This window comes from Tamandua tetradactyla, chromosome 3, assembly GCF_023851605.1.
Source record: "Tamandua tetradactyla isolate mTamTet1 chromosome 3, mTamTet1.pri, whole genome shotgun sequence".
Lineage (NCBI taxonomy): Eukaryota > Metazoa > Chordata > Mammalia > Pilosa > Myrmecophagidae > Tamandua > Tamandua tetradactyla.
In genome coordinates this window covers 3,141,505-3,166,519 of record NC_135329.1, presented here as the reverse complement: position 1 = coordinate 3,166,519, position 25,015 = coordinate 3,141,505, and the positions used below count along the sequence as shown (strand labels likewise).

At 40.4% G+C, this 25,015-nt stretch overlaps 1 protein-coding gene and 1 long non-coding RNA gene across 2 annotated transcripts; one reads left to right on the top strand and one right to left on the bottom strand.

Moving 5' to 3' along the window:
- On the bottom strand, nucleotides 1-1,977 carry LOC143676902 (uncharacterized). The gene is made up of 2 exons (XR_013172289.1): nucleotides 1,091-1,977; nucleotides 1-708 (listed from the first exon to the last, which is right to left on the bottom strand). It is a non-coding gene; the product is annotated as an uncharacterized LOC143676902 (long non-coding RNA).
- LAPTM4A (lysosomal protein transmembrane 4 alpha) lies at nucleotides 1,086-24,657 on the top strand. The gene is made up of 7 exons (XM_077152161.1): nucleotides 1,086-1,769; nucleotides 10,553-10,673; nucleotides 14,580-14,656; nucleotides 14,752-14,874; nucleotides 16,681-16,776; nucleotides 17,331-17,429; nucleotides 24,039-24,657. The coding sequence occupies exons 1-7, from the start codon at nucleotides 1,659-1,661 to the stop codon at nucleotides 24,111-24,113; spliced, it is 702 nt and encodes a 233-aa protein (XP_077008276.1). The 5' UTR covers nucleotides 1,086-1,658; the 3' UTR covers nucleotides 24,114-24,657.
- The last annotated feature ends 358 nt before the right edge of the window (nucleotides 24,658-25,015 follow it).

Genomic DNA, 25,015 nt, shown 5'->3' with positions numbered 1-25,015 from the left:
TCATAGAGCTGATTTAATGATGATATGATTCAATACGAACAAAGGGACTGGACTGGAAGGGGTAGTGATGTTGCGGGGAGTCACGGTCTACTACAAGTGGTGAAATGTAATTTGAGTTAAATCGCTACAAGCCCACCTCATGCTCCAGCCTAGCTTGGTCTAAGTACGGCCTCCCAAATAGGTGGAAAGTATTACATTTTAGTATGTAGGGTTCGTGGACAATTCTCTCATTCACTCTATCCCTATTGTGCCAGAACCAGGTACACAATAGTGCTCGAGGAAAAAAAGCCTCTGCTCCTGCAGAGTCAGCCTTCTAGCGGCGGAGATATCAGCAGATGGATGTATAATTTCAGGGGCGCTCACTACAGCACCCCAACGCAATAACCTCTGTCATGCGGATCTGCGGCTAACAATGCACTTGGCAGAAGAGGGTCTTTTCTGTTCCCTAACGGGAAGCATACCTTCCAAAGTTTTAAAGGACATTAAAACAAAAAGTAAAGCCATATGTCTCATACGAATACGAAATGAACATGTGCGGAAGATTTTATATAACTCATTACTTGACGAAGGAGCCAGCAAGATGCCAGACGGGGTCGAAGGAGAATTGAAAGTCTCCACTTACGCTGTTGAATCAGGAATGGCTACGTGGAATTTACAAGTAGATGCAACGTGGCTTTTCCAACGAGGCGGCACAGACAGGCCTTTCAGCTAGAAATCAGTTATAGACAATTTATAAAGTTGCAAATAATCCCAAAGACAAAGGTCAAGAAGCTCCTCCACGGATCCGATAACCCCCAGGGGATGCCACACTGCCTACTTTCCCACTCAAAACACCCAGCGATCTTCTGGTCCGTTTCAAAGGGCTTCACAACTGAAACCACTCGGATTACACGTACAGTCCCAGCAGTCGTGGTCTCACTTTAGACTTCCTCTGGTCTCTTCTGACCCGGCTGCATCATACTCCCTTGCTCCCACCGCCGAGCCTTCGTGCGCGAGGACGGCCTTTGACCCCCGCCATAGCCCCGCCCCCAGGCAATACCCCTCCACCACAGGCCCCGCCCCCGGCCAGCCCAATAATTGAGGGGCGTGCCCGTGTCACGTGAGCAGCGTAGTCCCATCACGCCTCCGAAATAGTAACGTGGCAAAGATGTCACTCAAGAACGCCTTCGCGCCCGCTTCCTGCCGCCCCTCGTATCTCGTGCCTCCTTTTCTGCCTACACGCGTCTTTTCTTGCCGACATCACCTCGAGGATGGCGAACTACTGGGCCATACCACACCCGAATCGCCATAGCCCGGCGGTGGGCCCTCAACATGCGGGAGTTGATCAGCGCTCTGGCGAGTTGCATTTCTAATAGGGTCTGAGGGCTTGTCAATCTCTAATTTGTTCCAATCAGAGGCCGAGTTGACCCAACTGTCCTCTCATACTGCTCTGCCATTGGCCTGTTTGCCTCGGAGGGCGGAGAAAGGTAAGCCGACGTCTCGCGAGAGTCCCCGCCGGTGCTCAGTGCGCAAGTGCGGAGGACTGGCCGGGCAGTGCCGGGGGTTCCTGGAGCCGCGTCGTTGGGTTTTGCAGACAGTGACGGGCCTTTCTGGTTCACCCGCCGGGCAGAGGGCGCTTCCCGGGGGCCCGGCCAGGAGCGCGCAGCGCGAGATTCCCGATGGTGTCCATGACTTTCAAGCGGAGCCGCGGCGAGCGGCTCTACAGCACCCGGTGCTGCGGCTGCTGCCATGTCCGCACCGGGACCATCGTCCTGGGGACCTGGTACATGGTGAGGGCGCGGCGATGTGCGCATGTGCGCGAGGTCGGGGCGCCGCGGGGAGGGCGGGTCAGGGAACCGGGCTGGGCCGGGTGGGCAGAGGGCGCGTCGTCGGCGGGCATCGGAGGGGGCCGCGGGCCGGCGGGGAAGGCCGGAGGCCGGCGGCTCTGGAGTTGGCCGGGCGGCCCTTCCTCCGCTTCCGCGCTGTGTTCACGGCGCGCCCGCCGCCTCCCCCAGCGCGTCCTGGGCCGCCACCCGCGCGCCTGGCCCCAGTCCGGGGCTCCCGCAGGGGACCGGGGTCCGGCCGTGACCCCGCTGCTGGCCGCGGCGCTCGGTGGTCACACTTCTGTGGTGTGGCGGGAGGGCCCTGGGGGGCTGGGCCTTCCCCTCGGCCCGCGGGGGGCGGTTGACGGCCTTCCCTGCAGGTCGGCCCCTCGCGCCCGCCGGGGCCTGGCGGGCCCGGGGGAGGCTTGTGACGCGTCGGGCCGGGCCGGACGCCGCTGCCCCGTGGCTGCCGGCCTGGCGCTGGGCGACGCCCGCGCGGCGGACTTGGTGGTTGTGCTGTGCTCGGGCGAACCGCTGCAGCGAGGCTGTGGGGTCTGGGTGCGAGGGGAAGCGCTTCCCTCTTTCTTGCCCTTCTGTACCGCTGCCTCCCCGCCCGGTGCCCGGACGTCCTCGGCGACCCGGGGGGCGAGGCGGGACTCGGCCCCTGTCCGGCCCTCCCGGGGCCCCGACCTCCGCGTTCGTCCCGGTTCTGGTCGCCCAGTCCTTTTTTTTTACAGTTTTGCTTCATATCCGCTTTAAAGTGCTTTAAAGACACTTGCGTGTACAGGCTTATTTGCCTGTTCTTTCATTTTCATTTTTCCCTGTACTTTTAAGTTCAGAATGTCACTTTATTGGTGTAATTATATCGCATTTTCCCCTCAGAGACCCCCTTTTGTTCTGTACTATTTTAGTTGATCCCTAATATTGGGCACCAATCAGTTTATGACAGTTAGCTGTGTTCTGTCTCTTACCTTCTTTTTATTTCTTCATTTTGCCAAGAGGCTGAGTCTTCCAATTTCTTTTGTTTGTCCATAGCTCTGGTTTTCCACTCCTGTAAGTGATTAATTCAAATGCGTGGCGCCTGTAAATCTCTTCTTCAAACCTGCCTTATTCACCCCCATAAAATCATCTTCCCTTGTACCTAATTAAGAAAATGGACTCGGTCAGCCTGGGACAGTTCTGGAAGCTTAAATCTTGGTGTCTTTTTCTCTTAGAGCCTTCCTTCCATTCACAGAACAAAGGATTTCTGACTTATTTTCAGGAAGAAAATAACCACACTCCCTATTTCAACTTTCCAAACGTAATTGGCCATACTTATTTCCAGTCCTTCCTAGGCAAATTTTTTCATACTCTAGCCTCAGTGCCTAAAAATGAAAGGAGTAGCAGGGCAAGTGAGGACTTTAAACAGAAAAACTCAGGATGCAGGGAGAGAAACTTAAGGAGTAAGGGCATTTATTCTTGCAAAATAGGAAGTGAGGAGTTTAAATCTATTCCCTACACGAAGAACTTGATAGGAAAATGTTTCTCACATCTCCCCTTTTCCATGCTTTTTGTTCTAGTTTGTTAGCTGCTGGAATGCAGTATACCAGAAACAGAATGACTTTTAACAAGGGGAATTTAATGAGTTTTTAGTTTACAGCTCTAAGGCCGAGAAAATGTCCCGATTAAAACAAGTCTATAGAAATGTCCAATCTAAGGCATCCAGGGAAAGATACTTTGGTTTAAGAAAGCCGATGGAGATCAGGGTTTCTCTCTCAAGTGGAAAGGCACATGGTGAACACAGTCAGAGTTTCTCTCTCAGCTGGAAGGGCACATGGCAAACAGCGTCATCTGCTAGCTTTCTCTCTTGGCTTCTGGTTTCATGAAGCTTCCCGGGATGCATTTTCCTTCTTTATCTCCTAAGGTCACTGGCTGGTGAACTTTGCTTCTTGGTGCTACAGCATTCTCTGCTCTTCCCGAATCTTCTTCATTCTCCAAATGTTTCCTTTTCCCGAATCTTCTTCATTCTCCAAATGTTTCCTTTTTTATAGGACTTCAGAAATTTATCAAGACCCACCCGAATGGGTGGAGACATGTCATCACCTAATCTAGCTTAACAACCACTCTTGATTAAATCACATTTCAGGGAGATGATCTAATTACAGTTTCAGGCATACAGTACTGAATAAGGATTAGAAGAAACGGCTGCCTTGACAAAATGGGATGAGGATGAAAACCTGTCTTTTGTAAGGTACATACATCATTTCAAACCAGAACACTTCAGTCTCCCAGTTTTAACAAGATGCCATTGCTTTTCCAATTTTGCATGGACATTTCAGTTTAGGATGTTGTAAGCTGCTTGAATCCATTAAGAGATTTATTGATCATCAACAACCTAACAGGCTTCTTTGGTGAACATACCTTTGGGTCCATGTTCTGTTCGTCTTCCATATTCCTTTTCCGTGCTGTGCCACGGAGTAGGCTCTCAGCTCTTTCTTCTGTTGACCATAGCATCTGCTCTCAAGGTCTTTGTGATAAAGAACTTGGGAGTGGATACAGAAATGAACAGTGACAAGAAGGGGAAGATGAGCAGTAACATCAGAGTCTGATTAGGTTAAGGGCGGAGGAAAAGGACGTTGCTTTTGTTGGTTATGAGATTGTTGGTTGCTTTCAGAAGTGCAGCTTCAGTGCAGTGGCACCTTAAAGGCACAGTCTCTCCCTGCTGGAGAGACTTTTAGAAATCAGAGCATGAGCCCCCCAGGCCGAAGAGTCCTGTAATGCCTCGGAACAAAGGGGACCTGTCCAAGTAGTGCCTTTGGTAGCCAGTTTCTTTCCTAAGACAGAGATAATAGAGGGGTGAGTGAGGTAGTATCCCTTCCTGCCAACATATCTTGTCAGCATCCTCTTTTCCTCTGTTTCAGGTGAGGCAGTACTTCTCAAGCTGCTGGGAAGAATATTTACAGTTCTCTGTAGTGTGGGCCAAGGCTTCCAGCCTTATGATTCCCTCTGTGCTGTTTTGAGTCTGAAGGTGGGGCTGGGGGAGGTGCGTTCTTCCCTCCTGCTAGGCCCAGGCTCTTGGAGTCGCTGCCCCTCCATCAGGGACTGATACAGTGCCATTGCTTCCTAGTAGGAGCTTCTGTTAGGCTGGTGTTCAGGGGATTGTAATACAGCTATACTAAGGTTTGAATTATTTGGTATTAAATAGTACTGTAGGAGATGGAAAAGCCAGAGCCAGTTATTGGCAGTGCACTGAAGGTACCAGCCCTCAAGTGTAAGCCTTGGCATTTTAGATTTGAAAGATGCATGCCTAGTTTAATTTAAGTAAATTGAAATTTCAAAATGAGCTCATTTAAATTCTGGCATTCCTAAAAGTGTTTTCCCTGTCATTTATTGAAAAGTTTGAAGGCAAATTATTTTAAAACAGCAGTTTCTTATGTGGAATAAACCCATGCTTATTGAAGGATTAAATAACTATACCTTGTTACTATTTCAAAGTTAGTATCTTTCCCCAAACAAATTGTTTTGTCCCCTGTGCCTTTGCATAGGCTGTTCCTTCTCCCTGGAATCCCCTTCTCCCCCCAAGATACTTTGAAATAACTTTTTATTAAGGGAATTAGCAAACATACAAAACAGGAATAGATAAACAGGAATTTAAAAATCCCTACTTACTCATCACCCAGCTTCACAATTAATATTTTGCCAATTCCGAGGCATTTTTGTGTGCTGAGCTCAAACGTTCTCAGAGTGCAGCTTCTTTACTCTGCGGGCACAGGGTTTTAGTTTCTTCACTGAGTACTGCAAGAGTGTCTGCGTGCCTCTCATAGCACACTTACTAAACACTAGTATGATTATCTTTATCTTCATATTTTTCTCCCCCACAAGATATTCTCCTTGAGGGAAGAATGTGATATGTATTGATTTTATAAAATGTGTGTAATAGCTAACTTACTAAATAGGACATTTCCAATATTATGACATTTGTTGAATAAATTGCTCCTAAAAAATAGTAGGAATAAAATCAGTTGTAACTGTACGTGGTAGTAAACAACAAGAAAGATAATATAAAAAATTTTTAAAGATACTCAGCCATCCAGACAATGCACCCCCAAAAAAAAATACTCAGCCAATTTTGATCGTTCTCTAGCAGCAGTTCTTTGCTGAGTTTTGTAGATTTGTACCTTTGTGAATCCTCTCTGCCTGTTATCAGTGCGTCCTGAAGCAAACAGATTTAATTGTAGTCTCAGCAGGTACTGGGTTGTGTTATGGGAAAACTAAAGAAGGGTGATATAAAATACAGCTGACCGCTTCCGGAGTCTTCGAGGATGGTGGGGCAGTGAGAATGACAAAGCAAGGAGGGATTGCTCTCAGCAGTCTCTTAAGTACTTCTATGATCCAGTGTTGTTCTTTTCTTAACAAATAGAATGTAATACGTGGTGTTTTTGTTTTTTTTCATTTGTTTTTAGGGAAAACTGACCTTTATACCAGAAATGCTATCTACAGCTTGGTATTTTCACTGGTTTTCCTATATCCCTTTAAAACAGTTGAAACAGTTGTCAGCATCGCAGGGTCCCTTTTTTGCTGAATGAAGCAATTGTGGAGTTGGTACCAGAATCTCAACTCGTTGGCTTGAAAAGAAAAAAATGGGCAGGTTGGGGCTCAGAGGATGTTATTTTAGTTATTATCCTTAACTTTTACAAGATTTGCAAAAGACTTTCAAAAGTAGTGCAAACCACATAGTTTGCCTCACTGTTTATCGTCTCCCCCACATTAGCGTTGTGCGGCTGACTGTGCTGCTGCGGCGTTTGCTGCATACTCACCCTTTCCGAAGTACTAGTTTAGAAATTAATCTATGTTTATTTTACATTGGAGCACTTGTGGATTTACAGAGTAACTATGCACATAGTACAAAATTCCATATATGTCCTCTCCCACATATAGTTTGCCCTAATAACACTTTGCATTAGTGTGGTAACTGTTACAATTGATTTAACAATAACATATTATGCTGTTAAATTAATTATATTGTTAAACTAGATCCACAGTTTATATTAGGTTACTTCTTTGTGTTGGACAGTTCTCTGGGTGTTTCTTTTTTTCATTCCTGTAACATATACACAACCTAGAATTTCTCGCATTAACTGCTTTCAAATATACAGTTCACTGGTGTTGGTTACATTCATGATGGGGTGCTGCCATCACCGCCATCCATTACCAACACTTTCCCCGTTCCCAAGCCCACCTTCAGCCCCGGCAATCTGTACTCCACGTTATGACTCTGAATTTTCATATTTTTATTATTACATATGAATGAGATGATACAAATTTGTCCTTTTGCGTCTGGCTTGTTTCACTCAACATGATGTCCTCAAGGCTCGTCCATGCTGTAACTTGTATCAGAACTTCATTCCTTTTTATGGCTGAATAAATATTCCATTGTATGTATTTACCACATTTTGATTATCCATTCATCTGATGATGGTGGGTTGCTTCCCCTTTTGGCAGTTGTGAATAATGCTGTTAACATCAGGGTGCAGATATGTTTTCAGTTCCTGCTTTCAGTTCTTTGAAGCATAAACTTAGAAGTGGGATCACTGGGTCATCTGGTAATTCTCTACTTACCTGCTGAGGAACTCCACAGCGGCTGACCATTTTACATTCCCACCACCAACAAATGAGTGCTCTTATCTCCACATTCTCTCTAGCACTTATAATTTTCCACTTGTAATTTGTGTTTTCCTAATGGCTAATGATGTCGAGCATCTTTTCACATGGTTTTTGGCCATATGTATATCTTTGGGAAAATGTCTCTTCAGGTCCTTTTTTCATTTTTAATTGGATTGTCTGTGTTTTGTTGTTGAGTTGGGGAATTTGCTGGAGAGTGATCTGTGTGCACTCTTGTTAGATCTAGTTTATGGTGGTGTTCAGGTTCTCTGTTTCTGCATTGATCTCTGTCTAGATGGTCCGTGTGCTATTGGACATTTCCCCTTTCACTTTCATCCTGCCTGTGTCTTTGAATTTCTGGTAAGTTTCTTGTAGAGTTTAACATATTTATAGTAACTACTGATGGATGACACAGGAGTTTACTTTGCCATTTTGTTCTTTGGTTTTTGTTAGTCTTAACACTTTTTCTTCAATTCTTCCATTAATACTTCCATATTTAGATTTTTTTTAGTGAACCATTTTGAGTCCTTTCTTGTTTCCTTTGTGTTTATTTTTCAGTATTTTGTGTGTATGTGTGTATGTATGTGTGTGTGTGTGTATGTGTGTGTGTGTGTATGTGTGTGTGTGGTCGCAATGGGCTTAAATTTAACATCCTAAATCCATAACAGTCTTGTTTGATTTAATACCAATTTAATTTTAGTAGCATATACATATGTCCTCACACCTTTTGTTGTACTTGTTACAAGTTATGTATTTATACAGTGCATGTCCCTCACCATAGATTTGTCACATAAAATGCATTTTGGTACCTGTAAAAAGTAAAAAAAATTGGTTAATACCTAAAATACAATACAGTACTGGTGTTTATAATTACCATGTGGTTACCTCTCCCAGACCTCTGTTTCTAAAATACACAGTTCTCATATACCCCCTCACATGTACACAGTTTCTCCTGTTATTGACACTTTGCATTAGTGTGGTACCTTTGTTACAATTGATGAAACAGTATTATGATTATTAACCGTAGGCCATAGTTTATAATAAAGTTCACAGTTTTCATTATACAGTACCAAAATTTTTTTGAATTTTATATACAACCACTAGCATTTCTCCTTTTAACCACATACAATAAATAATTCATTGGAGTTACATTACAATGTTGTACCGTCATCGCTACCATCAACTTTTCCATCACCCCAAACAGAAAATCTGTACCTATTAAGCATTAACTTCCCATTCCTTACCCCCACCTTGGCCCCTGGTACTTGTCTTCTTTTTTCTCACTCTGTCTCTCCCTCATTTTCGGAAGATAGTCTCATCAAATATAAAATTCTTAGTTGACTATTATTTTCTTTCAGCAGTTTGAATATCCAGCCCAGTGCCTTCTTGTTTCCATAGTTTCTGATGAGAAATCAGAACTAAATTTTATTGGGTCTCCCTGGTATCCGACGTGCTACTTTTTTCTTGCAACTTTCAGAATGCTCTTTGTCTTTGGCATTAAATTGTGATTTTAATGAAGTAGCACAGGAGTTTTATCATTTCTTGATTCTTCTTTGAGGGATTGTCATAATTTATTTGGTTTATTGTTCAGGATACAATCCATGGTGAAATAAAATTTGAAGTGTAATTAATTCCGGAAGAAGATAATAATGGATGTTCTGTTACATACCCATAGAGAGAAGAAAACATTTTTATAATGTGTGATGAAAATGTTTAAGAAAGAATTATGCCCCTAAATATTTGTGATTCCTCATTTTCCTTCGTTTAGTAATTGGTTTTCCATGTTTTTCTTAACATGAGAATGTTTTTCTGTACTGTACAGAGCTTTTTAGAAATGACACTGTTGTGTTTAGCAAAGAAGAGTTTACTGAATTGATTTCAAATCTGATTTCTGAACACAAAAAATATAATGCTTCAATGGAACAATTACCTTGTTCAGTAATGAGTTCACCTGGCTGTATCAGCTCATCTCATCCACCAGTCAGTGACCAAAACTCACTGCAGCAAAACGGGCAGCAAGAAAAATTCAGCCTTTAGCTGGGGATCCCCTCTGCAAACAGGATCATTCCTGCAAGTCCTGTTAGGACTTGGTGGATAAGAGGCCTTGCCTTTGAGTAATGATGGGGAAAGGCATTCTGTAGAGCATACTTACGTGGAGGGTGAAGTCTAAACGTTGCATAACCTTAGTTACTTCCTTTGGAAAGGCCTTAAAACAGGAATCATCTAGGAATGATTATAAGTAACCATGATTATTATATTTTCAAATGTAAGAAGCTGAGAGAGACAGTAAATCCGTAGGATGTCAGACTCCAGATCCAGAAAATCTTCACAGGAAAGAAAATAAGATGAAATTTGGTGGTAAGTATATAAAGGCTTGTGCTTAGGCACAAGTTCTGAATCCATCTATGCCAGATACAGGCAGTAGCTTGGCAGGATCAAGTGTGAAAAATTAGGGATTTTAGGGAGATACACTTTGGACAGCCAAAAATATGAAGTCAGTGCGGTATCAGGCTAGCAAATTGAAATCTGCCAGCTAGAATGGGAACTGAGGTCCCTGTGTGTTCTGATGAGGCTGATCTTCCTGCTTATAGTAGGTGAGGTAGTACTTACCTGTGCTATCGTGGGAGAGTCCCATCCTCGTTTTAATAATGTTTACCAGACTGGAGAGCGCGTATGTAGGATGGCAGAAAGGAAATAGTGAAGTAGTTGGAAAACAGACTGGTAGATAGAAAGCAAATTGGATGAACTGTAGTTTTCAGCCCTGAAATTCTAAGATTGGTGTACGAGTGCGTTCGTGATCCTGAACATGGACAATTCATGGTGGCTCTTTATTTTAAATTTTGTGCCATTTTATTCTGTTACACTGATATTAATAGAGTCAAGCATCTTATCTCTGAAAGAGTGAATATTTATACTTTATGAAATACTTATTTTTAAGCTTTTCTCTTAGAATGATAATTATGTGTTCTGTCTCACAGGTAGGCTCCTACTATTTTACCTTTGATACTTCAAGTAAGACAATTTTAAGAATGGGCAGCCATCTAAAGACTGTACTGAGCACTGCTTCCTGGTTTATAATAATGTAATTGATGAAATGTAATCCTTCACAGGTGGTAAACCTATTGATGGCAATTTTGCTGACTGTGGAGGTGACTCACCCAAACTCAATGCCAGCGGTCAACATTCAGTATGAAGTCATTGAAAATTACTATTCGTCTGAGAGAATGGCTGGTATGCTTTCATTTGAAAAGAAAATGTCTATTACTGATAACATACATATACATCCCAGTTATTTAAAAGAGAATTGACCAAATTATGTTTCAGTTCTACTTGGTAAGGCAGAGACACATTTTATCAGGTTTTCAGAGGTACTCAGTGAGGATTATAATAGAGCATTTCTAGTCGGGGCATGCGCTGGAGTGCTAAAATGTTTTGAAACATAGTTTATACCTTGACACTCTTAGGTACTAGGAAGAGAGTGGGGAAGAAGGAATTTCAAAGGAACTATAAATCTTTGAGGAGTAGCTGGGCAAGTATAGTTGAGGAAGGAGAGTTCTTTTTCTGGTAGGATATGGGCTGGGGATGGAAACCGGGTCTCCCACATGGCAGGTGGGCCTGCTACCACTGAGCCACTTGGGCACCTATCAGTGGTTTTTGAAGTTTTTCGTTTTTTAAAATTTGATTGGATATTTTAAAAATTTATTAATCACCAGGCTAAGTTCCTTTTATTTCCAGGAGCCAAGTTCAGCTTTGTGGTACTCTGTCATACATAAAAATATGAAAACACCAAAAATTGTTAACATTTTTTTTTTTAAGTGCTTTTTAAAACTTTGTGGCCAAATGTGATAGAAAAAATAACATATTAGAAGCAGTTTTTGCTGGGTAGTATATTTAATTTAGAAACCAAGAAAGAAAAGTAAAAGTTTAGCTCCTAGTGGTTTTTTTATTTTTCATATTTTCATACTGTTACTTTTAAGTTGTGATGTTTTAATTAACTTGCTGATGTCAGCATTTTTCCTTGTCATGTATGTTTAATCTAAAACTAAGGTGCAAAGAAAAGATGTATGGTTGCTGAGATTCTTACAGGTTATACAGCTGGCTTCCGTGGCTAGAGGCGTAGGCCTGAGGTCAGGGGTTAATTGCATGTTACACGACAATGGGAACTGCTCTAGAGAGTAGATGTGGTCGTTCTGTTTTTGTTGATTATAATTGTACCAAAGCCCTGAAATACAAATACAAATACAAAAGAATATAGAATATGGAATACAAATATAGAATAAGTACTTGGTCATATGATAGTTCATGTTTCTTTGGAAGTTGAAAACTGAGTTTCCCATAAATCCAGTATTACAATGGCGAGTCAACTTCTGATCATCAGCTCGATGACCCGTTCTGAATATGAGATTTGGGATTAGCTGTATGTAATCAGCTAAACAGGATATGTCAGTATATGAAACCCATCTACAGAGTACAGAAGCTGTTTCACAAATGTGAATTTTACCTTAATTACATTCTCCTTGGGGAATCCAGGTGGTATGGTGTGAGAAGGGTGTGGGGCTTTGAAGAGAACTCCTCCAGGAGGCTCCTAAGGGGTAGTGGCAGGTCCCGTCTAGCTCTTGTGTTTTGTTGGCTTTATTGATTCACAGATTTCTGGAGTGTCTGTTCCAGGCTGCCTCATTTCCCCCATTTTGTTATTTGCTGCTCCAGTGGAAGGTCTTTGAACTTTACTTACAGTGAAGTATTTCCGTACTTTAATAGAAATAAAGTCTTCCATAACACACTCTGAGCTGATTATTTGAATTATAAATTTTGCTTTCAAGTTTGACAGTACGTATCAGTATTATTTCATATTTTGTTATATGAATTCTTCCATCTAAGTGGTATTTTACAAACCATAGGAGAGAAGTCCTTTAAATCCTTAACATTTAACTATCCTGTCTCTAAGAAAATTTAGAGAAGCTATTCTTTTTTTTAACTTGTTTTATTCTATAACTATTATATATATATATATATACACACACACACACACACACAAAGCAAAGAAAGAAAAAACAATAGTTTTCAAAGCATACTTCAACACGTAGTTACAGGACAGAACCCAGAGTTTGTCATGGGCTAACATACCATCATCTCAGATTTTTCCTTCTAGCTGCACCGGAACATAGGAGTTTAGAAGGAATACTTTTTTTTATCATCACAATAGATTTTTTTTTCTTTTTTTTGTGAAAAATAACATATATACAAAAAAGCAGTACATTTCAGAGCACATCACAATTAGATGTAGAACAGATTTCAGGATTTGGTATTGATTATAATCCCACAATTTTAGGTTTTTACTTTTACCTGCTCTAAGATTCTGGAGACTAAAAGAAATATCAGTTTAATGAATCACCAGTCATATTCGTTTGTTAAACTCTACCTTCTCTGTATAACTCCACCATCGCCTTTGATCTTTTCTCCCCCTCTTTAGGGGTATTTGGGTTATGCCCATTTCAACTTTTTCATGTTGGAAGGGGCTTCTGTCAGTAATATGGGATAGGTAGATGGAACTAGCTGATGCTCTGAAGAGACTGGGCCCTCTAGGTTGCAGGACTTATCTGGTCCAGGGACCCATCTGGAGATTGTAGGTTTCTGGAAAGGTACCCTAGTGCATGGAACCTTTGTAGAATCTTAAAATGCCCTGTGTGTTCTTTACGATTGGCTGGAATGGATTTGGTTGGAGTAGAGAGGCTATTCTTAATGATGACGTTTGTGCTACCCAGTAATAAATTTATATTTATCGAGTAGTGTGACTGTTTGAATAGCAGTTTTTCTTGTCATTCATCATCATTGCCCTTCAGGTTCTTATTAGCTATCCAGAGTCCCAGAGTCAGCTAGATTTGTGCTAATAAATGCAACAGGTTGAGTGTGGTTTCCTCTTCTTTGAGATTGCTTTGTTTTGTGAGAAAATTGATAAATGTGAGTTAATAAAGAATGATGGTACAACCTGACAAAGAGTTGAGGAATGAAGGGGAAAATAGGTTGTAGCAAAGAAGCCAAGGAGAAAGAAGACGGACACATGAGTGTGGATGTTGGTGTTGTGGGTGAGAGAGGAGCCGAATGCAGGAGCTCAGATTTCAGGTTACATTTTATCTAGAATTCTGGGTTTGTCTTTTAAACAAATAGCAGCCTTTCCCTCCAGTTGAACTTTACTCATCTATCAAGACCGGGCTTAAGGGCCCTATCTTTTGTATTTTTTCCTGATACTCCTACACAGAGCTCATTGTTTCTGCCTCTGCTGGAGTACTAGCCACGTTGGGTTGTAACCCTCTGTCTGCACACCTTCCAGCTTGTACTCTTATGAAGAGTACCTGCCTGGTGTTAGAATAAAACAGGCAGGTTCGGGTCTGACACTCTAATCACATGGTGAGCAGAGGTTGAAAGGGGTTTATTGCAGGGGTGGGGGAGAGGGAGAGGGGAAAGATACACTTTCTTCAAGAGCCTAAAGAAGGGTCAGTGAATTGTAATGGCAGTTTAACAAAGAAGAGCTTCCTCAAGTTCTGTGACTTAAAATTTTTTGTGTGTAACTTCTTGGCTGTATTAGGGTTCTCTAGAGAAACAGAATCAACAGGAAACACTTGCAAATATAAAATTTATAAAAGTGTCTCACATGACCACGGGAATGCAGAGTCCAAAATCCGCAGGGCAGGCTGTGAAGCCGATGACTCCAATGGATGGCCTGGATGAGCTCCACAGGAGAGGCTCACCAGCCGAAGCAGGAATGGGACGTGTCTCCTCTGAGTCCTCCTCAAAAGGCTTCCTGTGATTAGATTAAGCATCACTCATTGTAGAAGACACTCCCCTTTGGCTGATTACAAATGGAATCAGCTGTGGATGCAGCGGACGTGATCATGATCTAATTCTATGAAATGTCCTCATTGCAACAGACAGGCCAGCACTTGCCCAACCAGACAGACAGGTACCACAACTTGGCCAAGGTGACACGTGTCCCTGACCATGACATTGGCATTAGATCTTTTCATAGCCAATCTTGACAATATTAAGCAAAATTTTAAGCTAACTTTAAAACATTGCTTTGTTATCAGGAGTTTTGTTGTGTAAGGTGCTTGCTTAGATTTTTCTTCTTTTTTTTCTTAGATAATGCTTGTGTTCTTTTTGCCGTCTCTGTTCTTATGTTTATAATCAGTTCAATGCTGGTATATGGAGCAATTTCTGTAAGTATCCTCTATTTTTGGCCTCTAGAGTTTCGCCTTTACTGAGTGGTAATTATGTATATGATATGATGTTGTGGTTGTCCTTTTCTTTGCAGTATCAAGTGGGTTGGCTGATTCCGTTCCTCTGTTACCGGCTTTTTGACTTTGTTCTCAGTTGCCTGGTTGCTATCAGTTCTCTCACTTATTTGCCAAGAATCAAAGAATATCTGGATCAGTTAGTAAGTGTGTATACTATTAAGCTTTTAAAAAAAAAAATTAAGTGAAATATTTAAAATGACATTCTGAGCTGGCCTGAGATGGTACTTTTAATTTTAACTACCTCAGTTGCTTTTTATGGCTGATCTCTTAACTACCATGTTGAAACCAGTACGTTAAAAATAGAGTATTTTGCTACATACCATTTGGATGATTTAATATGAAAAATCCCTAAGGATGGTTTTGGTAAAACTTACAGAGTAAAGTTTCTGTTTTTGAACACATTAGCTATATAATAATTTGACTGTATTTGGTACTTATTCATATTAATTTGCTTGAATGCCTGAAAAGAAAGAAAGCTAATGTTTGAGTGCTTTCTCTGCCCTTTGCCCTATTCGAGGTAGTGTTGTGAATGGTATGGAAATAGAGATGATAGCCCTCTCCTCAGGAAGACCATTTGTCGGAGGGAGTGAAGGCATATAGAGATCTTAACTTGAGAATGAGCTGGAGCTTCCCGAAAGCAACACTAAATGGGAGGGATAGGGAACATTCTAGGCTGATTTGGCCAAAGAGGGCTTCACAGAGGAGGGCTGGAAGGAAGTGTGGTGTCAGGATAGATGAAAGGAGGAGGGATGTCTTAGTTAATTTCCAAAATACTGTCTTTTAGAACTTTTCTCCCCACTTCTAGATTTCCCTATTAGTCCATTTTGCATACCACCAGGTTTATCTTTCATTCATTCACAGAACATTTGTTGATTGTCTCCTCTGTTCAGGGTACTCTGCTAGGTCTTCTGCTAGGAAAATAACTCAGTGGCAGGTACTTTGTAGTGAGGGTATTGGATGCAGTGAGCATTAACAAGCTTGAATTAAGTTTGTAGTGAGAACCATGTAGAAACAGAGTTGCCTGTTTTGTGAGTGAATGTCCCATGAATTCCAAACCTGGGCTGGAAAGTGAGATTTGAATTGCACTCCGGAGGATGAGGAGAAATCAAAACAGGGAAAGTACAGAAGGAGATTTTCCAAGTAAAAGAGAGACCTTGAGGCAGGCAGGAGCACAAGAAAGCTGGGGGACTGAGAGTGGCCCTGGTGGCTGGTGAGCAGCCAGATGGGGTGGCCAGGGCAGGGCCTTCTGGCCCGGTTAGCAGGGTCAGAGGCTTCCGGAGCACAGCTCTCTCTGACCATGTCATCTTTGGCCAAAAAACCACAAGTGGGTACCTCATTGCCTTCCAAACAAAATCTACAGTCCCTAGCATAGCGTTCCTGCATGAGCTAGTCCTGTTGTTTTTGTCCCTTTTCTTTACAGACAAAGGCTCAGACTAGAATCTTGCCCCAAAGAGACACTTAGCTGGGATTTTATGTTTTGGTGTCTGGGTTCTGTTTCCTTTCTTCTTGCACCGTCTGATGATATTTTAGATAGCCATAGTGACTTAAAAAATATTGTTTTCCTCATGTAGTACTAATTGGCTCATGGAACTTACATAAATCTCAGCACTTTCTTTGTGGCTTGGTGATCCAGGGACAAATCTGGAATCTCGTAGAGGAAAACAGTGGTTTTCTAAAGGCTAGAAAAATATAAAATAGTGAAAAGTAGAGAGAAAATGAGCTCCATTTAGACCTTTAATAGTGTTCTGAGCATTCAGATAAGTGTATTTTAAATGCTTAGTGCAGGCATTAATGATAGAGGTTTAAAAGTACTTTGAGTTAAATTCTGTTTATACATTTTATACGAATATCAGTTCTGACTTTGATAGCTTTTTTTAGTATTCTTTAAATGCTCTGTAGGTTGTCACAACATGGATGAATTTGTACATGTGTGTGTTTTTTAATAGCCCGATTTTCCCTACAAAGATGATCTCCTGGCATTGGACTCCAGCTGCCTCCTCTTCATTGTTCTTCTCTTCTTTGTCTTGTTCATCTTGTTCAAGGTAAGTCGATGAACTAAACCTTTTGGGGACCAGTAGACTGACACTGCCCATAGGAGACTTGGCTGCCTTTTCTTCCTTACTGGGTACAGTAGAGTGATGATTTATCATGACAGTATTTATCCTGGTACAGATTAGAGATGGCTTCTAAGCAAGGTCCTCCCTCCTGTTTGCAGAGAATGGTTGGCAGTATTAGGATCCTTCCTAAATGTAAGGAATATCATTATGTTTTTGGAAGTGGTTCATGGTTTGGATTGAAAATCCATTATAATTCCTGAGGTTTAGAAACACAGATGTGCAGCACAGTGATTGACAGACCTGATTGAAGCCCCAGCTCTGGTTCCTCTGTAAAAATGGTGATTAAAAAAAATTTGTGACATTTAAATGGAATATCAAGTATGGAAGGAGCCTAGCCTGTGCTAGACTCAAATGGATGTCAGTTCCCTTCTCTATTGAAAAAATGTAGGGAAGCATTATGTCACCTTAATTTTAGAGACCTGTGGATAGGGCAGATATTTTAATTTCTAGCATATTTAATTTTGTTTTCATTCTTTCAGGCTTATCTAATAAACTGTGTTTGGAACTGCTATAAATATATTAACAACAGAAATGTGCCAGAGATTGCTGTGTACCCTGCCTTCGAAGCACCTCCACAGGTAATGGCTGTGATATGTTAAAACTTCACCAGCGTTATGGACTGTTCCCAAGAGAGGACCTGCATCTTGACTTTGTCTTCTGTGCTGTATAACTGGTCTAGGGCATGGATAGTTTGATTCCACAAGAGCCAGCATTTCCCTGTTGGAACCCTGGGTGCATGGGTCTGAGAAACCCTGCACTGCTCATCTCACCTCACTTGGCTGTTAATGCTTAATTCCTCCGTGGTCTCCAGGAGCCTTGGCATTTGTGGGGACAGGACAGACAGGAAACAGCAGTGTGAGCCAGCTTCATGGCCTCTGGAAAGCCTAAGGATTTAGGATACCATTGGCTAAAGTGTGTGTTGTTTTGAGAAAACACTCAAATGGTCCTTGGGGAGCGGATATATCTGTGGAGAGAGGAATGCGGTGGGTTCCTTGGACCTGTAGAAAAAGGAAACCAACCCCTCAGAGCTCCCTACTTGCTGCTAGAGAGTCTTCACTGTCTTCCTTGGTTTCAGCATGGAAACCTGTGGCCCATGGTGGCCCAGGCTGCCACACTTAGTCATCTACTGGAATCCCACCTTCCTCCAGAGCTGTGTCCTTTACCCTTGAGCACCTCTGTCTCTTTCCTGACCCTTCAGCTACTAGCAGATTTTGATGAAGTTAAGGGCCTAGAATCCAGCCTCTTATTAGAGGCTTTCAGTGGCAGGGTTCAGATGTCAAGTGGGGCACCCAAAGCTCAGTCCGTAACACCAGAGATATAAATGACACTGGTACTTTATCAGTCGTGCCAGAAAGAGGGAAGAAGTGTTTACCTGTAGAGGAGTCCCTGCAACCTCAGGGCCAAACAAGCAGAACTCTGAGTGCCATCCATCCATCCATCCCGTTCATCCATCTCTAGCACTCTTTGGTCAGGTATCTCACCTGCATGTAAAGTTCCATGCTTTTTAGTTATCTCTGCTCACAGAAACTTAGGTAACAGTTTTGTCAGCTATTCTTAGGGTATAAAATCTCAAAACTGAATTATTCTCGGAAATTTTTTTTAGTTACTTTTAATTATGGTAAAATATACGTAATATAATTTTTTAACCATTTTAAGTGGATAGTTTTTTGATATCAACTACATTTACAATACTGTTTAACTTTCAACACTATCTATTTCCAGATTATTTTTATCAACCTAAACCAACACACAGTACTCATTGGTTATCATGAATATTGCTGTGATGAATATTAGTGTACAAATAACTGTTTGAGTCTCTGCTTTCAATTCTTTTGGGTATTTACCTAGGAATAGAATTACTGGGTTTTATGTTAATTCTGTATTTAACTTTGTAGAACTGCCAGACTTTTCCACAGTGGCTATACCATTTTATATCCCTACCAACAATGTACGAAGGTTCCTATTTCTTTGTAGCTTCACCAACACTTATTATTTTCAGTGTTTTTTGTTTGTTTGTTTTTTGTTTTTCAATAGCCATCTTTGTGGATGTGAAATGGTTGTCTTCTAGTTTTCATTTGCATTTCTCTAGTAGCTAATGATGTTGAGCGTCTTTTCATATTTCATATTGGCCATTTATTTTCTTAGGAGAAGCATCTGTTCAAATTCTTGATCTGTTTTTAAATTGAGTTGTCTTTTTATTGTTGATTTGTAGGCGCTCTTTGTATATTCTGGATATTAACTTCTGATCATATATATGTTTTCTAAATATTTTCTCCCATTCTGTAGGTTTTTCATTTTTTCGATAATGTTCTTTGATGCGCAGAAGTTTTTAATTTGGATGTAGTACATATTGTCTTTTTTCCTTTTGTTGTTGTTTTGTGCTTTTGGTGTAAAATCTAAAAACCCAATACCTACCACTGGGTCCTAAAGATATTTCCTTGGTAGAGTTTTATGGTACTAGCTCTTGTATTTAGGTCATTGAACCATTTTGAATTAATTTTTGCATGTGGTGAGAATGAAAGGACCACGTTCATTCTTTTGCATGTAGATCTCGTTGTCCCAGCACCGTTTGTTGAAAAGGTTATTTCCTCATTGAGTAGATTTGACACCCTTAAATCAGCTGGCCATGGATGTGCAGATTTATCTCTGGACTCTCAATTCTATTCCATTGTACTAAATGTCTGTCCTTATGCCGGTATTCCATTTTCTAGATTATTGCTACTTTGTAGGGATTTTTCCCTGCGGAATTGGGAAATCAGAAAGTGTGAGTCTTCCAACTTTGTTCTTTTTCAAGATTGCTTTGGCTCTTTGGGGTCTCTCATAGTTCCTTATGAATTTGGGGTTCTTTTTCCATTTCTGCAAAAAAGGCTGCTGGAATTTTGATAGGAATTACATTAAAGTTGAAGATTGCATTAGGCAGTATTGACATCCTAGCAATATTTAGTCTTCCATTCCCTGAACACATCCTGTCTTTCCATTTATTTGCTGTTTAATTTTTATCAGTGTTTTGTAGTTTTCATTGTACAAGTTTTTCACATCCGTTAAATTCATTCTAGTTATTTTATTCTTTTACATGCTCTTGTAAATGAAATTGTTTTCTTGATTTCCCTTTCAGATTGTTTATTACTGGTGTATAGAAATCCAGCTGACTTCTTTTTACATGTTTATCTATTTTCCTGCAGCTTTGCTGAATTTATTCTAGTAGCTTTCTTTTGGATTCTTTGGGATTTTCTATATATAGGATCATGCATTTGCAAATAGGAATACTTTTATTTCTTTTTCTTGCCTTAAAGAAAAATAGTGTCAGTACGAGGTTAAATAGCAGTGGTGACACCAGGTTTCCATGACTTGTTCCTGATCTTAGGGGGAGACTGAGTGTGGTATCTGCTGTAGGCTTTTCATATGTTCTCGTTGTCATATTGAGAAAGTTTCTTTGGATTCCTAGTTTTCAAGGATACTGGATTTTGTCAAATTACTTTTCTGTCTCAATTGAGATGGTTTATGTGGTATTTTCTCCCTCTTCATTCTGTGAATGTGGTTTAGTAAATTGGCTGGTTTTTCTTGTGTTGAAGCATATATTCCTGGAATAAATCATACTTTGTCATGGTATATAATTAATTTAATATACTTTTGAATTTGATTTGCCAGTAGTTGAGAGTTTTTGCATTTGTATTCGTTAAAGGATAATGTTTCATAATTTTCTTGTGCTGTCTTTATCTGGCTTTGGTTTCAGGGTAATGCTGACTTCATAGAATAAGTTAGGAAGTAAACCCTCCCCTTATATTTTGTTTGGAAGAGTTTGAGAATGATCGATGTTTTAAAGTGGTGCTAAATTTCAGCAGTGAAACTATTGGTCCAGGACTTTTCTTTGTTAGGAGAGTTTAATTACTGATTCAATCACTTGACTTGCTATAGATCTATTGAGATTTTCTCGTTCTTGTGTCAGAGTAGGTAATTTGTATGTTTTAAGAAACTTGTCCTTTTATAAAGTTTTGTAACTTGCTGCCATGGAATTGTTCATAGAACCCTCCTGTGACCCTTATCTGTGTAGGGCTGGTGATAATTCCTGACTGTAGCTATGGGTGGCCTCTCTTTTTTTGTCAGCCTGGCTAAAGGTTTGATTTTATTGATCATTTCAGAAAAACAACTTCTGGTTATGCTGATTTTGTTATTCTGCTTTCTGTTTCATTTACTCTGCTCTAATCTTTACTGTTTACTTCTTTCTACTAAATTTGAGTTTAGTTTTCTAATTTATTTAGGTGTAAAGTGACTTTTATATATATATATATAACTGAAGTTGAGATGGGAATTTTTTTCTTTCCGACTGCTGAAATCATCATTTCTCCTTTTCAGACCTTTAACTGATTGGATGAGACTTCTCTCATTGCTGAAGGCAGTCTCCTTAGATGATTGTGGGTATAATCAGCTGTAGAGGCAATCCACTGACTGATGACATAAATGCACAAAATATCTTCACAGTAACAATTATGCCAGTGTTTGTTTGACCAAACAGTTGAACACCGCAACTTAGTCAAGTTGACACATAAGCTCATCCATTGTAATATTTTTTAATGTAGGCATTTACAGCTGTACATTTCTACTGAGCACTGCCTTCGCTGCATCCTTTAAGTTTTGGTATGTTATGTGCTCATTTTCATTCATCTGAAAGTTTTTTCTAATTTCCCTTGTGATTTCATCTTTGACGTGTTTGTTATTTAATAGTTTGTTGTTTAATTTTCTACATATATGTAAAGTTTCCAGTTTTTCTTCTATTATTTCCTTCGTTGATTTCTAGCTTTTATTCTATCATGGACCAAGAAGATACTGTGTATGGTTTCAATATTTTTAAATACATTAAAATTTTGAGTTTTATCCTAACATAGGGTCTGTCTTGGAAAATGTTCCGTGTGTATTTGAGAAGAATGTGTATTCTGCTGTTGAGTAGAGTGTTCTATGTATGTCCATTATGTCTAATTGGTTAATGGTGGGGTTCAGGTCTTCTCTTTTCTTGTTGATCTTCCACTTTGATACGTTATCAGTTATCAAAGTTGGTGTATTGAAATCTCCAACTGTTATTGTAGGACTACCTGTTTCTCCCTTCAAGTCTGTCAGTCTTTGTTTCATTTGTTTTGGGGCTCTGTTGTAAGTTGCATATGTTCTCAATTGTCGCAATCTTCTTTTATCAATATATAATATCCTTCTTTGTCTTTTATAATTTTTTTTTTTACCTAAAGGCTGTTTTGTCTGACAGTAATATAGCCACTTGAGCTGTGTTTTGATTGCTGTTTGCATGGAGTATCTTGATTTCCACTCTTACTTTTACCCTCATTGTGGCTTTGTACCTTAAGTGAGTCTCTTTGTGAACAGCATACAGACGATCACGCAGTTTCATCCAGTCTGTCTCTGCCTTTTAATGAGCATTTAATACATTGATATGTAATGTAATAACTGAGAAGGAATGATTTACTTCTGCCAGTTGTCATTTGCTTTCTGTATGTCCTGTATGATTTGTCCCTTGGTTGCTCCCTTACTGCCCTTCTTTGTATTTAGTTGTTTTAATGTAGTGTGCCATTTTGATTCTCTTCTTTCATTTCTCTCTCTCTCTGTATATATAATTTGCAGGGAAGTGGGGGGCTGGGGAGTGGGTATATGTCCCAGCAGTCGAACCCGGATTTCCACATGGCAGGCAAGCATTCTGTCACTGAACCACCCATCACTGTTTCTCTATATTTTCTAGTTACTTAGTTATTAGTGGTTACCTTTGTAATTGCAGTCAACTGCTTAACCTAATATCAACCTAGGTTGACTAGTACCAACCTAGTTTCTGTAGTATACAAACTATTCCTATATAACTTCATCCCTCTCCCTTTGTTATTGGCCCAGATTTTTTTTATCTGTGTCTTAATGTATCCTTCGTATTTGAAAGATAATTTTGCTGGATATGGCATTCTTGGTTGACGGATTTTTCCTCTGAGAACTTTAATATGCCATCCCACCTACATACTGACCTCCATCGTTTCTAATGAAAAATCTCCTGTTTATCTTATTGGGGCGGAGAGGGAAGGAGGTCCCTTGTATGTGACAAGGTGCTTCTCATGTTGCTTTCTAAATCTTGTCTTTGTATTTTAAGAGTCTATTCTATTCAGATTGTTGATCTTCTGGGTCTGTACATTCTTTTTACATCAGATTTAGGACATTTTCAGCCATTATTTCTTCAGATACTCTTCCTGCCCCTTTCTCGTTGCTTGTCCTTGTAGGCCTTTAGTGATGCACACGTCGTCAGGCTTCATGGGGTCCCACAGGTCCCTCAGGCGCTATTCATTTTTCTTCACTATTTCTATCACCTTATTTTGTTCAGTGTTTTCCTAATTTCCTTTAGTTTTTATGTATTTGGATTCCTTTAGCTCATTGAACATATTTAAGCTGGTTGATTTACAGCCTTTGATTAATAAATAGATACAGCTTCTTCGTGGATGGTTTCCGGCATTTTCTTTTTTTTTTCCTGTGAATGGATTATAGTTTCCTGTTTTGTGTTTTGTACTTTTTTATTTAGAGCTGGACATTCTGAATATCAGATTGTTACAACTCTGAGAATCTCTGACTCCTCTGGGATTACAAGTTGTTGTTGTGAGGGATGGAGCCATCAATTGGTTGACTTTTCCAATTAAGAAATGCAAAGAGAAAAGAGGAAAAAATAGGTGCTTCCTTAAGACTCCTGTGTTGCTTTTGCTTGAGGGGGTTGGATTGGTGACTACCCTGAGCCCTGGCCCCCCAGTGACCTGAAGTATCTGATCAGATATTGCGACTGCCAGACAGACCACACCCACCCAGTCTTAGAGGACTGGGTCCTTACAGCCCACCCTGGCACTAGCCAGTTGCACCAGGAGTCCAGGCTGCAGTCCCCACTGTTTCCTGCCACATGGTTGGGAAACAGGAGCAGGGAGCCCTTGCAAGAAGGGTATAGTTCACCAGTATTACCAGTTCACCCATCTCTCCCCTCAATTTTTGGAGGCTGCACAGTGCTTTCACCAGACTTTAGAGTTTCAAACTGATTGACTCAGACAGTTCCTCCCAGCAGTGTTTTGGCAAAGGAGCTGACTTCCTGGAGCTCCCTACTCTGCCACCTTCCCAGAAAGGTTTTAAAGGAGATTTAAGTCTGATGTAATTTTTCTTTTTTCTCTCTGTAGTATGTTTTGCCAACTTATGAAATGGCAATGAAGATGCCTGAAAAAGAACCACCGCCTCCTTACATACCTGCCTGAAGAAGTTCTGCCATTGTCAATAAATCCTATACCAGCTTTTGGTCTTGTTTATTTTACAGAATGCTGCGATACAGGGCTCTTCAAACTTGTTTGATTTAAAATACATTTTCATTTGTTTGAGCATTTATTTTCAAAACACTAAGGAGCTTTTTGGACATGTATTAAAAGTGTTTTGTTGTTGTTGTTGTTAAGCATATTATATTTGAATAGTTTTTGAAGACAATCTAGGTTAACCGAGAGCAAAGTGCCATTTGCCTTTAATTGGGGGTGGGTGGGAAGGGGGTATTCGCCACGTATTTTCTTTTTTGCACTTTCTTTATATAAATAGTTTGCATTTTGATTATTAGTTACCTTACATACTTTAAGGAAGAATGAATTAAATATTCAGAATGAATGAGTTGGGAATAAGATCTAAAGTTTTCAGCTATGAAAAGAAGAAAAATATGTAACATTTGACTTGACTGTGGAAAATGATGGTTGCATGTTTCCAATTTGTATGTTTCCATCTTTGTAATAAGATGCTTTAATAAATCTCTTAAATATTTACTATTGTCACTTTTTTAAAAATCTTAACTTTTCCTTGTAGATAAAACCTACTATATTCCATTACAATAAACTCAGGCTGCCAAGGGTTTTTCATACTTTCAGAATATAATGCTAGATGTTTAATGAGAAATTAGCCTGTAGTCCAGTAATTCAGAACTATAATTTGAAGTTCCACTGAAGATAATTCTTGAATCACAAACCAGAAATTAATATTGGTAGTTTGATAGAAAAAGCACCTAATTAGTGCGACAGGCTATGCTTTTATGTTGTGATAGTTAGTTAGGTAATGAGCTTTTTTTTTTCTCTCTCTCTTTTTTCTCTTTTTTTTAACATGGGCAGGCACTAGGGATCAAACC